Genomic DNA, 21300 nt, shown 5'->3' with positions numbered 1-21300 from the left:
CAATGTAATCAGGAGAAGGGTAGGTGGAATTTAATGAGACGGGGGTTCTAAGGAGGTGATACAGGATTGAAAAAAAAAGGAACCAAGTTCCCAGGTGGCGCTCGTGAAGAATCCACCTGCCAATGCAGGTTAGACAAGAGATTCGGGTTTGATCCCTGGGCTGGGAAGATCCCCTGGAGGAGGGCATGGCAAGCCGCTCCAGCATTCTGGCTGGAGAATCCCATGGACGGAGGAGCCTAGCAGGCTGCAGTCCACAGCGTCGCACAGAGTCTGACACAACTGAAGTGACTTAGCACGGAAGTAAAGACCAGGAGACAGCACTGCAGCCACTTTGTTAGCAACTGGCAAAGCAAAAGCCCTGGTGTGAAAACTTGCTTCATCTGCTTAAACTGATGCCTCTGAGACGTTACAAGCTAAGGTTAACAGAGACGCGAGACTAGTCATCTCACTGGCCATGTATGGGGTCTAAATAAGATCCAAAAGTGTAATAGGAAGCATTGGAGAGTTTTACACAGGGGCCTGATGAGACCTGTTTTCTTCTCAAAACACCAATCTAGCTCCTGTGATGCAGAGTTAAGAGAAGGCACAGGAACCTCAGCTGTTAAAACAACAAGAGGCAGCAGACAACAGTGTGGTCTAGCAGGAGTTATGAAACATATATTATTACTTCTATTTAATTAGACACGAAAGGTCTTCCATTTACATAACAAACTGAACTCCACTCCCTCCCCAAAAGTCACTAAAATAATAAAACAAGCTATCAAGGCAGAAACCCAAAAGGAAAAAGGAAGAACCACAGTATATAGATGTCCTGGAAGTTTTAGAAAACAGAAAAAAAATGAAACAAGGGATAATGACCAAGGGTAATATAATTCATCCTGAGGAAGTTTGGACGTTCTGAGGACTCGGAGGCACCAAGCTCCTTGAAATGTAATGGTGAGCCTTGTTTTGACAATGAAGACCAAACAGATAGATCTTTCCATCAATCTGTTAAAACTCATCCCATGGAGCCAGAAGATGAAGGATAAGAAACTAAGCCAAAGACCTGCTCCTGAAGATCCGAATCACACAGATAAGAGGTGAGGCACTGCTCTGAACACAGATGTCCTATGTTAGCTACTGAGCAAATGTGAACCATTTTCTCTAGAGAAAAGCCATGGCCCAGAAGAGAAGACCTATACAGATTAACGATTATCTGAGAATCATCAAAGACACTGACCTAATATAATCTTACTGAAAAGTCTTTAACATGAATCAGCAACTTCATCTTTAGGAATTTATCACAAGAGGTAAGTGAGTAGGGAGTTAATAAAAGAGATGTTCACTGGGAATTCCCTGGAAGTCCAATGGCTAGGACTCAGTGCTTTCATTGCTGAGGGGTCAGGGAACTAAGATCCCACAAGCCTTGCAGTACGGCCAGAAAAAAAAAAATGTTCACTGCAATATTGTTTATAGTATCAAACCAATGGAAATAATCAATCATAAAGAACAGATAGTTATGATATATCCATACACTAAAAAAGAAAATAGTCACATGATAAGATGCATATATCACCTGAAAAGGATAATAGGCAAAATACATGGACCCAATACATAAGGCTAATAAGCCTTTTGCTTATACAGCTTTTCTCCCATGATGAAAACAGCTTACTGGAATAGTTATTAAAAATAATTAAAAGATTACATAATCCTTGAAAAATGGATATATTAACCATAGCAGTTTTAAACTTAAATGATATTTCAGCCTCAAAAAATAATCTAATTAGGACACTAGTAACATTTGCTTCTTTAAAAAAAATTCATATAGCTCCATCTTATTAAGTTAATTTTAAATTTTAATGAAATCAGTATGATTTCAATGGAAAGACAAAGTATAAATAAGTAACTAAAGATTCCATAAGCAGTTCTCCATATTCTTACTACTGTGCCCTTGAATGATTCTTGTAATTTGATAAATCAATAAATAACAATCGAAAAGCTACATGCAAACACCTTTAGCATTTTAAAATCTTTAATTCTGCATCTTCAGTGCTATATATTTAAAATATTCTTATTTCTTATATTGAGAGATATAAGCGTTTCTAATCACTAAATGTTTCAAGCAAAACAAAATTTACCTTTATGCATTTTTAAAAAATGGAAATTAAACTTTCTGGAAAGCAAAAAATTTTATAAAAGCAAGCACTCTTGAAAACGCCAAGTAAATTAAGAAATGTCTACTTAGGAAGATGTCATTTAAAATATTAGTTATAAATAAAGGCAAATACAAATAAGACAGTAAGAGGGAAGAATTCATAAGCACAATAATCATTAGAAAAAATTAGACAAGAAAAATAACAAAAAGTAATAAAAACAAAAATCTACCAAGTAATTAAATGCATGTAAAACAAATATGCCAGTAGAATAGAAAAATGACTACATTCACAAATATACATGTATATACAGAAATAAATATGATCAAAATTATATTTTAAAATATAGCAAAAGGGACATTTACTATCACTTTCAAACAGTTAGTTATATCCCTATATCATATATATCATGAACAAAAAGTCCTCATGGATAAAATTATTAGGGAAAAAAACTACAGGAAACTTGTATAGTATTTTTGTAATTATGAATTGAGAAGGCAATCCTAACTATATTCAAAAAACCTAGAATTTATAAAGGCAAAGACAAATATTAATTTGTCACGGAACTATAAACCTAGAACCAAAGTTAAAGAGATACAGGAAATTTGCAGCAGAAATGAAGTGGCTAACAAATATTTTTAAACGACCAACCTAAGCAAACAAAAAAAAATATTTTTAACCTATCAGATATGCAAAAAAATTGTAATATTTTTATATGATTCATTTTTAAAGTTTTTATTGAATTTGTTACAATATTGCTTCTGTTTTCTGTTTTGGTTTTTTGGCCAGGAGGCATGTGAGATCTTAAGTTTCCCTGACTGGGGAGTGAACACACACCCCCTGCATTGAAGGCATCTGATTTTGCACCAGATAGGCAAAAATTTTAAAGATCACTGACTTCAGTATTGGGTGAGGTTGTGCAGGAAAAGATGCACTCCCACTTCAAGGAGTTGAAAAAAGCAAAATCAACATTTAACCAGTCATTCTTCTTGACCCAGCTATTCTATTCTACTTCTGAGACTCAATCCTACAGATATATACTAGCACAACTAAACAAACCTGCATCAACAGGATGTCCTCTGTAATACTAGCTGTAATGCACAAAACTAATAAAAACACCTCAGTGGGTACAATCTGACACCATGAGGGACAGACTTAAACAAACAATATTCATACCATGAATATTATGTCCTCCTTTTTAAAAATCAGGTAAATCTGAATATACTGATAAAAGACTGCAAAGGATAAACACTATCCTCTCTGACAGCTTTCCCACCCTCACTTCTAAAACTTGGAATTATGATTTGATTTCTCCTTTTAAGAGCCATCAAACCATGATTTCCAATTTTCTATGGAAGTCTACCAATTTAAAATTGATCAAAGTATCATGAGATAAATAGGTATTTTTAAAAAGCCTGTTTTTTATACCAACTGTATCATCAAAAGAAAAGTTACCTGCTTTAATAACCAGCTATAGTTACAAGTCTAAAAAATGACTCATAAATTTTCAAAAATTTTTTAAAACACTTCATGTTTTCATTGATTACAAATGTTTTAATACTGGCTTCCTTAAGAAATATGAAATAGCCAATTCCTGAACCAATACTTTATTTATATTCCTCCTTCTTTTTAAGAGCAATTAAGGACATGTCAATACCTGGTCAATCACACTTAATGTTCAAGGATGCCTGAGAAGTGAAAACTATGTGATGCTATCACAGCTGATATGAGCTGACCTCTCAGTCTCAACTTCAAAGGGCTGCCACCTATTTGGCACAAAACATGTCTAAAAAACTCAAATTATTTTCACATCTTCTGACAGAAGAATCACCTAGTTATAAATGATAATTTACAAAGAGTGCTACAGAATAACTCCCTAGTTTATTAGAAATCTAAGTATTTTTTACTTGTAAGAAACATCTGACACAATTTAGGTGTTTTATGGTAACAAAAATCTAGTCATTCTAAAACACAACAAAAAAGTTCTTAGAACACCTTATTTTGAGAAAAGTGACTATCTCTAAGGAGGGAGGAAACAGAGATAGGGCTTTAGCTGCTGCTATAATCTTACATTGAAGCAAAAACTGGAAGCAAAATTTTCATTCTGGAGGCAGATTGCTTGGGTTCTAAACAATTCACTACCTCTTTATGACCTTGAACAAATTATTTAATCTCCTTCCATTTCCTTTATTTATAAAATTCGTATAATAATGTTTCCTGCTACACAGGATTAAATCAGTTGATATACGTGAAGTGCTCAGAATAGTACCTGACATATGGTAAATTTCACTGCCATTATTATCATCAGCCTCACTACCTGTAATTGTCAATCACGAAATCTGGCTTCCTGGAAGGCACTGGGATAAGAGGAGGTTAGGTCGGATGGTATCTGATCATTTTTCTATACATTTCAAAGATAAATGCTATTTTTGTAACCAGTGATATATAACCAGTTTAAGTGGGAAAGCAGTATGAAGTGGAATAATGAAGTTTCGGTCTTCAATTTTCAAAAACATGAGACAATTCAGGCTTTGGAGTTTGATATTTATTTTTAGCAGGAAGAATATGCTAAGGTTGATGACATCATTAGAAGATACGCCCATGTCCAATACCTGCAACAGAAGCTCAATAGAAGTTAAAGAAACCATACCAAAGACTAAAGACAAAAATTACTCATTACTTACCCTTAATTCTGCTAACAGTAAAACAAGTAACAGTGTGTTTAAGACTGAAGTTCCATCACAAGGTCAAAAACTGGTAAGTTAATTATCAAACTTATTTTTTGGAAAGTTCTATCTGTTCTATGTAAAACTGGGCAGCCTCTCTAAAGGTGAGCGAAATGCCAACAACTATGCTTTGAATGTGTATGTGTGAGCAGAGGAGGGGCAGGCTGAAAAGGGGTAACGCTACACGGTGCTGACAATACCGGTGGGAGAGCTCTGAGGCTGGTACTTAGTCAACTGCGATCACAGTAGAAATGGTAATCGTCTTTGGCACAATTAGAGACTGCTAAAACAAGAACTAAACTCTAATAAATAAAAGCAACTTAACAGATGCAGCATCATAACATACTTAGAAATTTAAAGATAACTGTCTTAAAAGGGATCCAGACATTAGAAATTCTAACTATTATTAGAAAAAGAAATTACTATAGAAGCAAACAATTTTAACAAGAACTAATCAAATTAAAGATTCTGTTAAATAAAATCAAATCTGGTTCATTCTCTACCCCTGACAATGGCTATTCTGCTCAAAGGAAATTTGAGTTTCTTGTTTTAACCCCTGCACCTCTAGACTTCTTGTCAACAGTATCAATCATCATTCAATTTAAAGAAGCAATAACCTTCTACTTAAGGGTGTGTTCAACCCAAGAGTGGAGTAGAAATATGTTAAGATTCAAGAATGGAATAATGAAGTAACCCAAAGACTACCTTTCCTAAGCAAAAATTATAAAATTGCCCAGGAATAGGGAAACTGGGGACTGGCATACCGATAACAGAAAGTCTTTATTTCTTAATTGTATACCCGAAAGACTGCATGTACTCAGAACAGGAATTAAGTCCAAACAATACTTACTGTAGCTAAGACCAGACTTTATACTAACTGCTATTTTCCCATTATTTTTGTTATTGAGGATAAGGGTTTAAACGCATAAGATGAATTACTATTACTGGAATATCACATGAGTAATTTTAAAACACAACCAATTTTTGCTCATTTCAAATCTCTAAATTTTCTTAGGCAGACTGATTTGGTTCAAGTAAAAAACCAATTAATGTAGCTTAATTGGAGTAGCTTACCTGGGCCATTGTCTAAAGGGGTCTATGTTCAAAAAGTCAAAATGTGCAGGAATATTAAGCTATTTTAAAGTTCCTACCAAAAAGAAATTTAATAAACAAACACTAAATAAGGAAAAGGTTACGCACTTCCAATTTATGTTCTTTCTCTGCAAGGGCTTCCTTTTGACAACGAAGAAAATCTGCTAACATTCGAGTGAGCTGCTTCCTATCATCTATTTCAGCCGCCAACCTGCCGTTGTAGTCTGCCAGCAACATACAAGCATCCTCTACCATTTTAGAAAGTCTTTCTCCAGACTCTTTATCTAAGAAAAGCACAGGATAACGAAAGTATTACACAACAAAAACAATGCCATATGCTGTTTCCTTACCCTATCCCCCTGAAAAGTTCAGATCAGACTTGCTTTTCTTACCTGTTATTTTATCTAGAAGGGATACTTCTTGAACTTCAACAGGCAAAGAAGCTATCCTCTGATGAACTGCTGCATCACCAGAAGCTGCATTTTCTAGATCTTGCAATGCTCTAACGAGATCTAGAGTCTAAAAAGTTAATACAACTTTAGAACCAAAATTAGTGAAGTTTAAACAAATATAAAAGACTTAAATTCACTTCATATTCCTTAATCTGACTATCTGACTATTAAAATGATGTGATTCATCTGTAAACCAAATATATACAGTGGTAAGAGGGAAGGCAGGCTATAACTTCAACCTGGAGAATACAAGTTTTATGAATGACATATTCATTATATTATCATTATACTAATACATAAGAAGAATTTTTAGTACTAAATTAGATATTGGGGGGTGGAAAATACAAATCATCATCTATCATAACACAGAAGAGCCCCCTAAATTCTATCTCCCAATGAAGTAACTAAAGCATAAGAGAAATGCACTTCTGGAATATGTATATTCACATATGATACCTTCAATTATTCTATAGTTTGTTACTAAGATCATTAAAATATTACAAAGTTCCATATATCTGGTGACTAATATTTACATAATGCTTAATCAACATTTTAACATCAATATTTTAGTTGCACTGTTTTCATACCAGCTATAATTAGGAGGGATGGGCAAATCTTTGCTGACAATTTCATAATTCATAACATCCCTAAAATTATTCCAAAGAAAACTGAGTAAATTTTCTTTTTCCTAGTCTCCATTCCCATCCACATCCTTTTACTTTTTTCTTTTTTTCAATCTCTAAGCCTAGATTCTGGAACACAAAGAAATTACACACATACATGAAAAGTGTAGGATATTATTAACTCTGTACATATTTAGATGACACTGACAGCCAGTTTTGAATTTTTCTTTAAGCTATCCCCTTACAAAAAATATTATTACTGGGGTCTAGCATACAGCAAATAATCAAACATGATTAGAATTAATGGAACCTAGTAAGAAATATACTATTCCCAGTGTGCTTTTAATTCATTACTATGTTATTAAAATCCAAATATTAAAAAAAAATTATTTTGTTATATTTCCCCACTACAAGGAAAGTGAGCTTAAGAGCAATGACATGACAAGGAAGCTTGTTTCTCATGATACCCCAAATAACTTACATTATTATTATTTTTTAATCAGATTTAGAAAGTTCTAAAATTTTCTGGATTTCTAAGAAACCTGGCTTTATGGTTTTGACAATGTATGCATGCTTTAATTACAAACTACTCTCATTACACCTTCACACTCCTACATGAAGAAAGCAAACTGAAACAACACTAGCCTAGGACTTCCTGAGAGAGGAGAATGAAATGATTAGATCCTACAAAGAGAAATCTTTGCCATTCTGAACCACTGAGAATTAAGCAATACAGCTAACCAGAAAATGGTCATCATAAAATCAAAAGCAATTGCACTGTATACAACAAGAACTAGGAAGAGTCATGTCAGAAACTCCTAGAAGTACAACTTAGGTTACTCTTTCATCAGGGAGAATAGGAAAGGGTCAGACCCTTTAATTAAAACTGGAGTAAAATACTGTTCTTGGAGTGAGTTTCAGTCCAGGTCTCCAAGTCCATGGAGCACTTAAATTCGTATTACTCTAGAGGATACTGATTCCTGCAAACCACGTCTGCTTCCAGACAAAGCTCAGCAGGAACCACAGTCTGGCTCCCATACTGAGTTACGTTCTGTACCGTTTGTAGCCCATGAAGATATTTACCTTGTTTTAAGAGTATGGCTATGTCTTCATTTTCTCCTTTAAAATTCTATCTGTCCCTCCTATATGTTTGAAACATAGAAGGAGGAAGCTTTAAGACTCAATGTCCACATAATTAAGGTAAAAATGTCTTTTTGGAATCATCTGATGGTTAGAAAATGCTATACTGTACCAACCTGGGAGGACATGGAGTATTAAGATAATGATTCTAATTCATCTTATTTTACCATGGAACTACTTGGTTCCATATGGTTACATAGAACTGTATGAATACATACTTGTTAACTCTAACATGCATTTTTAAAAGCACGTTTAAAAAATGTTTAAACATGCACATTTAAAAGCAAAAATACTTAAAAAGATTGTTTATCTCTAGGCACGGAATTTTTAGCATACTTAAACAATAAAATAGTCGTACATTTTATTTAAAAGAAAACTGTTGAAATGGTGGATATCTCACCAGATCTAATCGTACCTGGCAATCAAATACTTTCTATGTGAAATATAATTGCCTAATATACAACACACATTAAACATAAGTGATTAATTGAAAAATAACTTATTCACATAGCTTGTTTCCTGTACCCAGAATTATAATAAGTCAATTTACAGAAACAAAATAGCAAATCAGTAAAGCTTGATGGCTACATGAAATACTAGAAATATAACTCCCTCAACAGAGAAAAACTGCTACCTGTGGTGGTTCACTTGGAGATCCTAGAGAGGAACAGTTTTCATTCTCATCCACCTTTATCTGCTCATACGTTCGCTTCCTAGGCTTCTTGTCACCATCTGAGTTGAAAGAACATTTAAGTTTTAATGAGAGAATGCATTTCAATGAAGAGATAATGATAAAAGATTATATACTTACAAAGAGCTTGCTTAAGTTGTTCTAACACATCGTTTTCATAAACAGACCTTTCTTCCCAAATAGATAGCACTCTTCCAAGGTGCTTCTTACAACTTTCATCAGTTTCACTAAAGAGAAGATAAAAACATTAACAGTAAAATGCACAGTGCCATTGCAAAGATAATGGTGATTTTAAATACAATGGTCACCCATTCCCTGAAAAAAGCTGCCCAAATGTTTACTGAGTTTAAGTGATCAGCAATTCAAGGGTGAAGTGACCAAGACAGACATACTCTCTGCTTCCCTTAAAAAACTTAAGAGACATACTATTAAGAAAAAAATTACAAAAAAATGATGAAAGTGCTAGTACTGGTGACAAGGGGTTATCAAGAAGGTACCTCTAACCTAATGGGGGCTAAACATAAAGCTAAGGAAGACTGCTAATAGGTGATTTTGAAGCTTATTTAACAAATATTTACTGATGAATGTACGATCTCTGACACTGGAGATACAAATGGAGCTTTATGGCAGCTGTTATTTGTAAGAGCCACAAAAGAGAACAGAGTGTTAAAGATGGGTTTAAGAGAGACATGGCCCAATTCAAGAGAGATCAGGAAAGGTATGGGAGGAAGAGTATTTGAGGAAATGATATATTTATTCTGAATTCTAAAGACTGGACACACAGAAGTGGGAAACAGCCCACTCCCAACCACTAACCACCACGTTCACCACTCCCACTGGAGATTGAACTACTATGATCTCTTGCCTGGATTTTTGTAATGGCCTTTCATTGGTTTCCCAGGCTCTACTCCTTCATCCTATTCTCTACTAATGTAAATATCATACTGCTCTCAGTCCTCTAAGAACTAGCAATTATACCAAGGAAAAAAGCAAAGACTTTATTTACCCTGGGCCACAAACTGGGCATGTTGACTTCCCGGCTACCTCTTAGACCACATTTCCTAAATACAAATCTCCTTGCTGATCCTCAAATATGCCCAGCACATGGCTATCTCACCGTGTCTGCCTCGAGTTTTCTCTACTCAGGATCCTTTCCTGCTAGATAGTCAAATGGCCCGTTTCATCCTACCCTTCAGTCTCTGCTCAAACGCTACCTCCTCCAAACTGTCAATCCTTACCTCATGAAATAACTGAGTCATCACACTCTCTAGCTCCTTCCCTGCTTTATGTTTCTTCATAGTACTTATCTCTTTATTTTGTTTACATTTTTAGATATATTCACTTGTATTATTGTGTCATCCACTGAAATTTAAGCTCCACTAGAACAGAACTTTATAGTTCATTTACTACTGTATCCTCACTGACCAGCACAAAGTAGATGGTCAAAAAATATTTTATGGAATTTTTTTAGGAAGAGGCAATAAATTAAAAAAGCCGAAGCCAGAAAGAACTAAAAGTTCAGTTAACTTAAACTACATAAATTAAAGTGTGGGGGGGGGGGGGGGCGATGTGAGGAGGTGGAGAAATGTGAGCAGGAGTCTGAAGTAGACTGGGCCAGGGAGAACACCTGAAGCCTTACTCAGGACTTCAGACCTGATCTCTAGAGAAATGAGAACCACTCAAAGACAAAAGACTGTTATAGTCAGTTCTACAACTATGGCTACAGTTTCCTAGATGGATTACACAATACTGGAGGCTACTGCAACTATACAGAAATGACATTATGGTAACTGGAATGACAGGAAGTCTAAGAACCAAGGGAACCATACGTACTATATGGGATAAAGCGAGTGAAGGAGAAAGGGCAGTGTGACGTATTATAAATCACGATACCACAAAGAGTTCAAGATAACACCTAATTTCTCACAGGGGCATCCGGATAGATGAAGTTGTCATTCATCAAGAAAGTGAACTCAGAGAAGGAGCAAGTTTGACAGGGGGGAAGGATATTGTGAATTCAATAACAGACATAGTTAAGTCTCAGATGTGTGGAAGCATACAACTAGAAATCAACAGGCAACTGGATATACCTACAAGACAAAAGGAAAAACACTGGACTGGAGCAAAGATTATCGGCTTTTAGGGTGTGGATAATAATTAAATATATGAAATGTATGAAATCACCCAGAGGGCTAGTAGAGAATATGACACCAGGAGGCCTTGGACTGAATTCTAAGAAACACCAGCACCTGAAAAGATGGTAAAAGACAGTATCTACGTGCACCCCAATGTTCATCGCAGCACTGTTTATAATAGCCAGGACATGGAAGCAACCAATATGCCCATCAGCAGACGAATGGATAAGGAAGCTGTGGTACATATACACCATGGAATATTACTCAGCCGTTAAAAAGAATTCATTTGAATCAGTTCTAATGAGATGGATGAAACTGGAGCCCATTATACAGACTGAAGTAAGCCAGAAAGATAGAGAACATTACAGCATACTAACACATATATATGGAATTTAGAAAGATGGTAACGATAACCCTATATGCAAAACAGAAAAAGAGACACAGAAGTACAGAACAGACTTTTGGACTCTGTGGGAGAAGGCGAGGGTGGGATGTTTCGAGAGAACAGCATGTATATTATCTATGGTGAAACAGATCACCAGCCCAGGTGGGATGCATGAGACAAGTGCTCGGGCCTGGTGCACTGGGAAGACCCAGACGAATCGGGTGGAGAGGGAGGTGGGAGGGGGGATCGGGATGGGGAATACGTGTAAATCTATGGCTGATTCATATCAATGTATGACAAAACCCACTGAAAAATAAATAAATAAATAAATAAAGGAGAAATTGAAAAAAAATAAAAATTAAAAAAAAAACAGTATCTAAATTGAAGGAAAAATAATATTAATTTAAGAAAGCAACATACAGCAGTGTTTCACACTCTGTAATTCTTTAAAAAAAATGCATCTACTGTGACTAAACTTCAGGGCATGTGGTGAGTATATTTTCATCCTTAAATCATTCATTCAACACAGATCATTCACCACTGAATTCTACAAATTAGACGGATGTAATTGCCTACCCCAATGTTTACCCAGTAATCTACCAAATATTTGCATATAATATCTGGAAATAAGCATTTTAAAAGCACAGACTTATACCTTCAGAAGTTTTCTATAACAAAATTTTCAATAGGCTTGTGATTATTTTAAATATTCTGTATTTACAAAGCACTGAAAAACGTTGTGACATATACCCACACACCAGAAAACGTTGAAAATCATTATACACAATACAACAGAAAGGGTAAGTTTTTCCAGAAATACTAGTTGGAAGATTAATCATTATAAGCACACAAATTTTGAATTCAACACTTATTCATTCTTAATGAACTTCATTCCAATATGGCAGTTGCTTTTGGTCACGAAAGAAACAGGTGAACTCCAAACCCAAACGCCCACCTGAGCAAAACCTTTTCCTTCACACAAGTATTTAACACATTTATAAATGCCATCACTGATAAGTCTTCTTAAATGAAAACTTCAAAGAAATACAGCTTATTTTTTTATTTTAATGTCTTAAGTTTTAGCAAAAGGACATGTTAGACATTTATAACAGATTACCTAGTACCCAAAACAATTATCATACCTGGAAACATGCTTAAAGGCCTCCACTATAACTGGTGCAAAATCTTTTGTAAACTCTGGCCCCTTCCTTTTGCTGTTCTGAATGACATCATTAGCTAGGTAGAGAAAAGTAAGCTTCCTGTTCGGTTTGGCTGGAAAAAAAGAAAAAACTAATTAAAATACTCTCAACTTAACTGAGACAAACTTTCTCAATACCTGAAATTAATCAGTTTGAGAACTACAACTTACTAGCCTTTGTATATTAGGCTCAACCCCAGCTTCTCATTCTACTGCTAAATTCAGCAAGTCAATATTCTTTAAAGGATAACTACTCCACTACTTCTGCTGATCACTCACATGAGAGAAAAAAGAGAACTCATGAGGCAGAGGTAGCCAACAGAATATTCTTACACTTTTACTAAGTCACCTAGACCACTTATCTTTGATTAGTAGTCTCATCATTAGTTACAAATTAACAGTTTTATACACGGAAATTATCACATCTGTGTAAAAACGCATTTCTGTGACTATTCTGTACTAAATTTTATTAAAACTATTAAACACTACATGAAATACAGCCACTTAAAATAAGATGGTGACTGGTCATGTTATTAAAATGGTACCTTAAATCTTAACTGAATTTATGACTATTTTATTGACAATACATATACTGACTTAAAAATCAATCATTAAGTTACTGTGAAACAAAACAACAAAATGTAAGAGAGGTTGAAAGAGGCATCACTTTGATCAATTACAGATTTTTTCACTTACGAAATAAGTATTTGTCAAGCTAACAGAGTAAATGTTAGAGAAACGAAGTGGACAAAGTTTAGATGTTTCCCCTCTTTGGATTACATGGCCTTAAATAACTGATTCATCTTGAAAAAAATATGCCCCTACTCACAATATTCTGTGGGTACGATTATCCTTCTCAAAGAGCAGACAAGATTTCAATAATCTAACCAGAATACATTTTTACTGATTAAATGTTAAATGGCATAAAAGTACTGAATATGACTTAAAATTCATACATACACACGGAAAAATTAGTTGAACACAACCGTTCATACTATGTTCACAGTACAATTTTACTAGAATTGGAACCATTCAAAGTTGTACAGTCATATTCAAAAACAGCATACTTTGTGACATCCACATTACACTGGTGTAGGGGACTTACTCTAAGGACTGATGATCCAGTGTACTATTCACGTGGGTCAGTTTATTGGATTTAAGGCAAATATTTGGGCAGACAGCATTTAGTCCTCAAGATATGAGTATTTAATTTAAAATTTAAGCCAATTTTGAGTTCACATTTTTCTTTTAGAGACTGTAAAGTATTGAGTCACAACTGATCAGACCTCACAAACCTGCAGTGCCCACGGACTGCATAACCTGATTTGCCTGTCTAAAGTTGCAGTCTACCAATTACTGGGCTTTCAAAAGTTGCTGGCACAGAATAAAGATACAGGGAGAGATGGCAATAACAGAGACCAACTTCTGATTCTTCTGGCTCTTGTCTAGTCAGCTAACCCATAGAGTACAACTGATTAACATACCAAGACCCTTGCCTGTGAAGATTATAACAGCAAATTTCCAGTATTCAACCTTATCTTTAAAAAAAAAAAAAAATTCTAACCTTTGCCCACAGAAAACCTCACACAAAGACAAGGCCTTATTTAATCTAAGTATTGAAAGTATTAATCCAAGTATTTGCATTCTTGACATCAAAAAGAATTTAATACTCAAATTAGTTCTTAGCACTTTATATATATATAAAACCTAATTTAATCCAAATAATATAAGGTATCATTATTATCTGCATTTTGCAGTTGAACAAAAATAGACATCAAAAAGGTTATCTGTCCACAGGGAAACAGCCAGGAAGGAAGCAGTCATGATTTGAACCACAGAAGTCCAACTCCAAAGCACTTCCTCATAACATTAACAACTGGACTATGCCTCCCGTCATAAATGAAAGTGGGTATCACTTTTTGAGAAGATTTAATAGCAATTCAACCCAACTGTTTCAGAATGTTAACAGTATTATTCACAACAGCTAAAAGGTGGAAATAATCCAAGTGTCTGTCAACAGATGAATGGATAAGCAAAACGTAGTATATAAACACGAATAAACTACTACTCGGTCTGAAAAAGAAAGAACGTTCTGACACAAGCTACAATGCTCAGATGGTAAAGAATCCACCTGCAATGTGTGAGACCCGGGTTCCATCCCTGAGTTGGGATGATCCCCTGGAGGAAGGCATGGCAACCCACTCCAGAATTCTTGCCTGGAGAATCCCTATGTTAAGTGAAACAAGCCTGCCACAAAAAGACATACACTGTATGACTGCATTTGTATCAGGTACCTAGAATAGTCAAATTCATAGACAAAGTAGAATGGCGGTGGTCAGGGGCTGAGAAGAGGGAGATATGGAGAACTACTGTTTAATGGGGATAGAGTTCCAATTTTATAAGAGGAAAAGATTTCTAGAGATGTATGTTAATGACAGTTGCACAACAGTATAAACATACTTAATATCACTAGAACTTTACACTTAAAAATGATTAAAGTGTTCAATTTTATGTTTATTTTACCACAAAAATTTTAAAGTATATATTTTACAATTTTTTAAATTTGTGAGCTACTAATCTCCTGAAAATAATTCAGAATCATTTTCTGCAATGTATACTAAGGTAAAAATTTACAAGATTTCAACATACATTTCCCAGTATATTCCAAAGGACGAACTCTGTACCAGTAGCACAACTTTACAGTTGTGCTTGGTCCAAATACCAAGACAGTCTTTTCATTTTTTCCCTTGTGGAAATCACATCAAAATATAAGAAATACCTAGAAACTGCCATAAATTATACCCTTCTCCAAATTTTCAGGGGAAAAAAATGTACTGCCATTTAAAATTTTATGTAGAACAAATTATAAACTAGTGGAACAAATTACAATAAGCAATTCCAGAAGAAATCACATTATTTTCAAATAAATTTTTTTATAAATTGTAAATAACAGATCCATAAATTGCTTCTAAAACACACAAAGCTAACAACAAGGACAAACAAGCCATTTCACAATTTCTTAAAGAAACAACTCTATTGGCAACAGAATGTAAGGCTATATAATGGGTCTGACCTAATCATTTCCTATGCTTTTACTGTTCATAGGGCTCCCTGTAAAGACACCAATTTTCCCAATCTTCCATTCAATTTAACTCATGTTTATTTAATATTTGCTGTGTGCCATGCTGGGTTCAGACCAAAAATAATCTTTCCTATTCAATCAGGACTTTGCAACATAAAAACTGGCACAAGATAGGTCATGTGACTACGTTAGTTCTTTTTTTAAAATTCTCTCTCCACTGATAATATGACACCAACACTGAAAGCAACCATAAACTCAGTATTATATCCCAGTTAGTCTACCCTGGAGAAATTCATGGAGAAATCCATGGACTGTATAGTCCAAGGGGTCGCAAAGAGTCAGATACGACTGAGCGACTTTCACCTCACTTCACTTAGTCTGTGTGTGCACGGCTATGTCTGTACCAATGAAGTATAAGCCAAAAAAGGACCAGTCAATATATTGTGAGAAATCATTTTCTTATATCTCACCTCACCAAACAAAACTTTAAGCTCCTGTAGGTACTAAGCACAAAGCTTCCCAGGTGGCACAGTTCAGTTCAGTCGCTCAGTTGTGTCCGACTCTTTGCAAACCCATGGACTGCAGCACGCCAGGATTCCCTGTCCATCACCAACTCCTGGAGTTTGCTCAGACTCCTGTCCATCGAGGCAGTGATGCCATCCAACCATCTCATCCTTTGTTGTCCCTTTCTGCTCCCGCCTTTAGTCTTTCCCAGCATCAGAGTCTTTTCCAATGAGTCAGTTCTTCACATCAGGTGGCCAAAGTATTGGAGTTTCAGCTTCAGCATCAGTCCTTCCAATGAATATTCAGGACTGATTTCCTCTAGGATTGACTGGTTGGATCTCCTTGCAGTCCAAGGGGCTCTCAAGAGTCTTCTCCAACACCACAGTTCAAAAGCATCAATTCTTCGGCGCTTAGCTTTCTTTATAGTCCAACTCTCACATCCATACATGACTACTGGAAACATGACTAGATGGACCTTTGTTTGCAAAGTAATGTCTCTGCTTTCTAATATGCTGCCTAGGTTGATCACAGCTTTTCTTCCAAGGAGCAAGAGTTTTTTGTTTTCATGGCTACAGTCACCTCTGCAATGATTTTGGAGCCCCAAAAAAGAAAATTTCTCACTGTTTCCACTGTTTCCCCATCTATTTGCCATGAAGTGATGGGACCAGATGCCATGACCTTAAGTTTTTTGAATGTTGAGTTTTAAACCAACTTTTTAACTCTCCTCTTTCACTTTCATTAAGAGACTCTTTAGTTCTTCTTCGCTTTCTGCCATAGGGTGGTATCATCTGCGTATCTGAGGTTACTGATATTTCTCCTGGCAATCTTGATTCCAGCTTGTGCTTCATCCAGCCTGGCATTCCCCATAATGCAGGTGGCACAGTGGTAAAGAATTTATGGAGATGCAGGAGACATGGGTTCCATCACTAGGTTGAAAAGATCCCTTGGAGAAGGAAATGGCAACCCACGCCAGTATCCCTACTTGTAAAATCCCAAGGACAGAGGAGCCTGGTGGGCTACAGTCTATGGGGTGCAGAGAGCTGGATGCGACTGAGCATGCACGCACACACACAGGTACCAAGTATAGGTCTTTGTCCAGGGACCTTGTATATGGACAGGTGAAATGAAGTCGCTCAGTTGTGTCTGACTCCTTGCGACCCCACGGACTGACTATAGCCTACCAGGTTCCTCTGTCCATGGGATTTACCAGGCAAGAATACTGGAGTGGGTTGCCATTTCCTTCTCCAGGAGATCTTCCTGACCCAGGGATTGAACCCGGGTCTCCCGCATTGTAGGCACATGTTTTACCATCTGAGCCACCAGGGAAGTTGCCATATGAACAGGTACATCAAAACAAATAATAACAATTATTAAATTCAGAGAGCTAATCCATGAAAACATAGTATTACCTAAAAAGTTGAGCATACACCTCAAAAAAGACAAAGCAAGTTCAGTTCATCACACAAGTAAGAAACAGTTAGTAATTCAGAAAGAGGGCTTTCCTGGTGGCTCAGTGGTAAAGAAGGTGCCTGTCAATGCAGGAGACACAGGTTTGATCCCTGATCCAGGAAGATCCCACAAGCCTCGAAGCAAGTAAGCCTGAGCGCCACAGCTACTAGAGCCTGGGAGCCGCAATTACTACTGGGCCCAAGGGCTGCAGCTACTGAAGCACTGAGCAGGGAGCCCATGCCCTGCAACAAGAGAAGCCACCACAATGAGACGTCCAAGCACAGCACCTACAGAGTAGCCCCGGCTCGCTATTCTGCATAGCAGAGAAAAGCCTGCATAGCAACGAAGACCCAGCACAGCCGATAAAAATAAATTTTAAAAATCATAAAAAAAACCCCACAAACAATTCAAATAGAAGATCCGTTACAAAGCTTCAAAAAGATTAGACCAGGCCATTAAATAAAGAAAAAGAAACAAACCATTCAAAGGATTACAGAAATGACGTCTAGTCTAATTCATAATGAATTCATAATTTAGTTTTACTTCTTCATAATCAGATAGGATAATGGTAAGATCACTACTTATTTTCTTACACTGTTCAGACCACATGCCTACTTGCTTTGATATGATATGGAATATTATAATCTAATTTAATCACTGTGTTCTATGGAGACTGAAATTTACAACCACAGTAGATGATAATGCTGATAAATACAACAAATAGCTAAAAAAAAACCTGTTATCTATAAACATTATGAACTTTCTTTCCAAGAGACATCTTTATATAGAGAAGCAGAAAAAAAAAAAAAATTACACACACATGCATGTGTACATATACACACAAAATAATGAGTTATCAGTGCAATTCTTACAGAAGCAAATAAGAAAACCCATTATCTTGAAACAAAAATCTACTCAAGATTTATTAACTGTTGGACAGCCTCACTTATTTCCGTGATAAACTGATTCACAGACCAGAAAACATGTTCATGTGGATGGCTAAGGTGGTTGTAAGGCAGAAACTACTTTAACTTAGTAATACTCTTTGCCACAGAAAATGAAAAACCAACAGATGATTCTTGAATGGATTCTATCTATCCCAGATGGGACAAAGCGTTCAGTCAGACACAGATGGCTTCTTCTTCACAGGTTAGGTGGGTGAAAAATGGATAGCGCTGGCGTATTCCTGTATCACTGCTAGGATGCCTCAGACTTTTGGTAGCCCATCCCTTGCTTAAAATCCTTCCAAGATTTTCTATTGTTCTCCACATAACATTTTAAATCCTTAATACAACCTAAGGCCCAGAAAGATCTATCTCCACCTCAACATTATTCTTTCTTCAAGCCCAAATTTCCTGGACTCCTACTCTTGCTTTAGACCTCAGTTAAACGGGTTCCTCTGGTTTTTCTCTGACCACCCACCACAAACTGGTGAGGCAGTCCTGATATGCTCTCATGCCACCTCATACTTTTCCTATGGAGCATTTATTCCAACCATTTAACTGTTTTCATTTAACCTAGTGCTTCCCAATTAAATTCCATCGAAAGGAACAATTGTCAGGCTCATCCACCAATCTATGGAATCAAGCCCAGCAGCTAAGTCATAATTTGCTCAACATTTACTAAATCAATAAATTTTGGGCTAAACCTTTATGTCTGTAATTATTGGTTCTATTAACTTAGCTTCTGGTCTTCACCTCACCCAGCAGCTAAAAGGGGAATGCAATTACACTACTCTCAGAAACCTCAACTTCAAATTCAAATTATGAAAAGACAAACTTTCTTACAGATACAGCTACTCCAGTTCAAATATTTTCCTTTCCCCTCTCCTCCATTTTAGAGTTCTCACAAAACATAACCCCACAGAAAAATAAGCAAACAGTGTGAATGGGAAGGTCAAAGAACTACAAATGTTAATCAATTAAAGCCAACTACCACTTTCTACCTATTTGACTGATCAAGACAAAAGTCTGACACTAAAGTTGGCAAGAGTGTGAGTTAAGATTATCCTCTTTAGATACCTTCAAACATGATTAAGATTTCAATTAGTGTGACTTTTTACAAAAATAATTTGGCAATACTTATGAAAAATGTAAATGCACAAATCCCTTAACCCTGCAGATTTCCCTTTTAGGACTTTATCCTATGGGATCTTCTCATAAATGCACAAAAAACCAAGAAGGATAATCACGAAACAACACAAAAGACAGAGTTAGATAAATCATGATATATTCATATAATCCATACTCTATAGCTATTAAAAATTGAGATAGATTTATATACAGATATAGAAAGATATCTAAGACATATTATTGAATTAAACATATCCACACAAGCACACACACAGTAGATTGCTTTACTTTGAGGGAAGATCAAGAAAGACTCTGACGGGGATTCAGAATTACCAAAAAAAAACCTGTCAAAACAGGAAACACATGAGCTATATATTAAATGATGCACATGAGCCACATACTGAATAGGGCTCCTGGGTAGTGTGGACTTGCTGCTCTTCCAAAGCACAAACTTCACCCCAGACCACTATACCACTATAAAAGACAATGCAAACTGGAAAAGATCTACAGAATACATGTCACATTGTTCACGTTATGCATATAGAGAACTGAAACTATAACTTTTTTGGTCTATTAAAAATAATATCTTTAAAATAACACTAAGTTTCTTAAGACCTAGGCACTATTCTAAAAGTTTATTACATATCTCTTTTAATCTTCAAAACAACCCTACAGAGTAATTATCCCCATTTACCAATGAAATAAGTGTTGAAGTAATTAAATGCACTCAGAGAAATGCACTGAAATCAAATCAACACCTACTACAATCCCTAAATAATATTTTATTAACAAAAGCAGGAACTACATAAGATGAGCCTGTAACATCTTGTCATGATAGAAAGTAAGAAACCTACTTTAAAAACTACCAGTTGTAGCCAAAGGACAAAGGCAATGCTCCAGGATACCGCCACTGACCAGAGTATCAAAAAGATGACTCAACGGTCTGAAACATAATCATCTAAAATCTGTAAGTTCATAAAAAATACTTTAAAAAAGTGGTTGCTAAGTAACTGATCTAGTTGACAAAGGGGGGAAAAATGAGCCATTTAGCCTCCTTTTCCTGTGTGAACTGTATTCCAGAGTCAATGGTTGATGAAGGGAAGTTCTTATACACAAATGCTCAAATTTCAGCATGCTCAGAATCACTTAGAGGGCTTGTTAATACGCAGATAACTGGTTCCTACTGACACAGTTTCTGAGATAGGTCTGGACAGGACCAAAGAATTTGCATTTTCAACAAATAGGTGACGCCGATGCTGCAGAGGCCCATGTTTTTCAGAACCACTGTTAGAAAAGAACTCTGGATAATAAACACAGAAAGAATGAAATAATTAAAAATTCATAATTTTGCAACTCCTGATAAAAAATAAAGAGTCTAACCAACTACCATCACAAGCTGCTAAAAGCACTTGGTGAAAGGTGATGGTGCATGTGTGTCTGCGCCCAGTCACATCTGAGCTTTGCGATCCCAAGGACTATAGCCCGCCAGGCTCCTCTGTCCATTGGAAGAATACTGCCATTTCCTCCTCCAGGGGATCTTTCCTACTCAGGGATCGAATCCACATCTCCTGAGTCTCCTGCATTGGCAGGTGGATTCTTTACCACTGCCCCATCTGGAA

General features: G+C 36.1%; 1 protein-coding gene across 3 annotated transcripts in view; it reads right to left on the bottom strand.

Moving 5' to 3' along the window:
- Positions 1-21300, bottom strand: part of RPRD1A (regulation of nuclear pre-mRNA domain containing 1A) — a 65453-nt gene that overhangs the window by 27746 nt on the left and 16407 nt on the right. For 2 of the 3 annotated variants that reach the window (XM_043889729.1, XM_043889730.1), the window contains exons 2-6: positions 12519-12648; positions 8977-9083; positions 8800-8897; positions 6343-6469; positions 6059-6234 (exon numbers count right to left, since the gene is read on the bottom strand). In XM_043889729.1, coding sequence (XP_043745664.1) covers positions 6059-6234; positions 6343-6469; positions 8800-8897; positions 8977-9083; positions 12519-12648 — 638 coding nt within the window. Of the gene's footprint in view, positions 1-2879; positions 4745-6058; positions 6235-6342; positions 6470-8799; positions 8898-8976; positions 9084-12518; positions 12649-21300 lie in introns of those variants that run through there. The other variant, XM_043889728.1, reaches the window with a different exon arrangement.

This window comes from Cervus elaphus, chromosome 27, assembly GCF_910594005.1.
Source record: "Cervus elaphus chromosome 27, mCerEla1.1, whole genome shotgun sequence".
NCBI classification, from domain to species: domain Eukaryota; kingdom Metazoa; phylum Chordata; class Mammalia; order Artiodactyla; family Cervidae; genus Cervus; species Cervus elaphus.
This window is presented reverse-complemented; position numbering and strand designations above follow the sequence as displayed.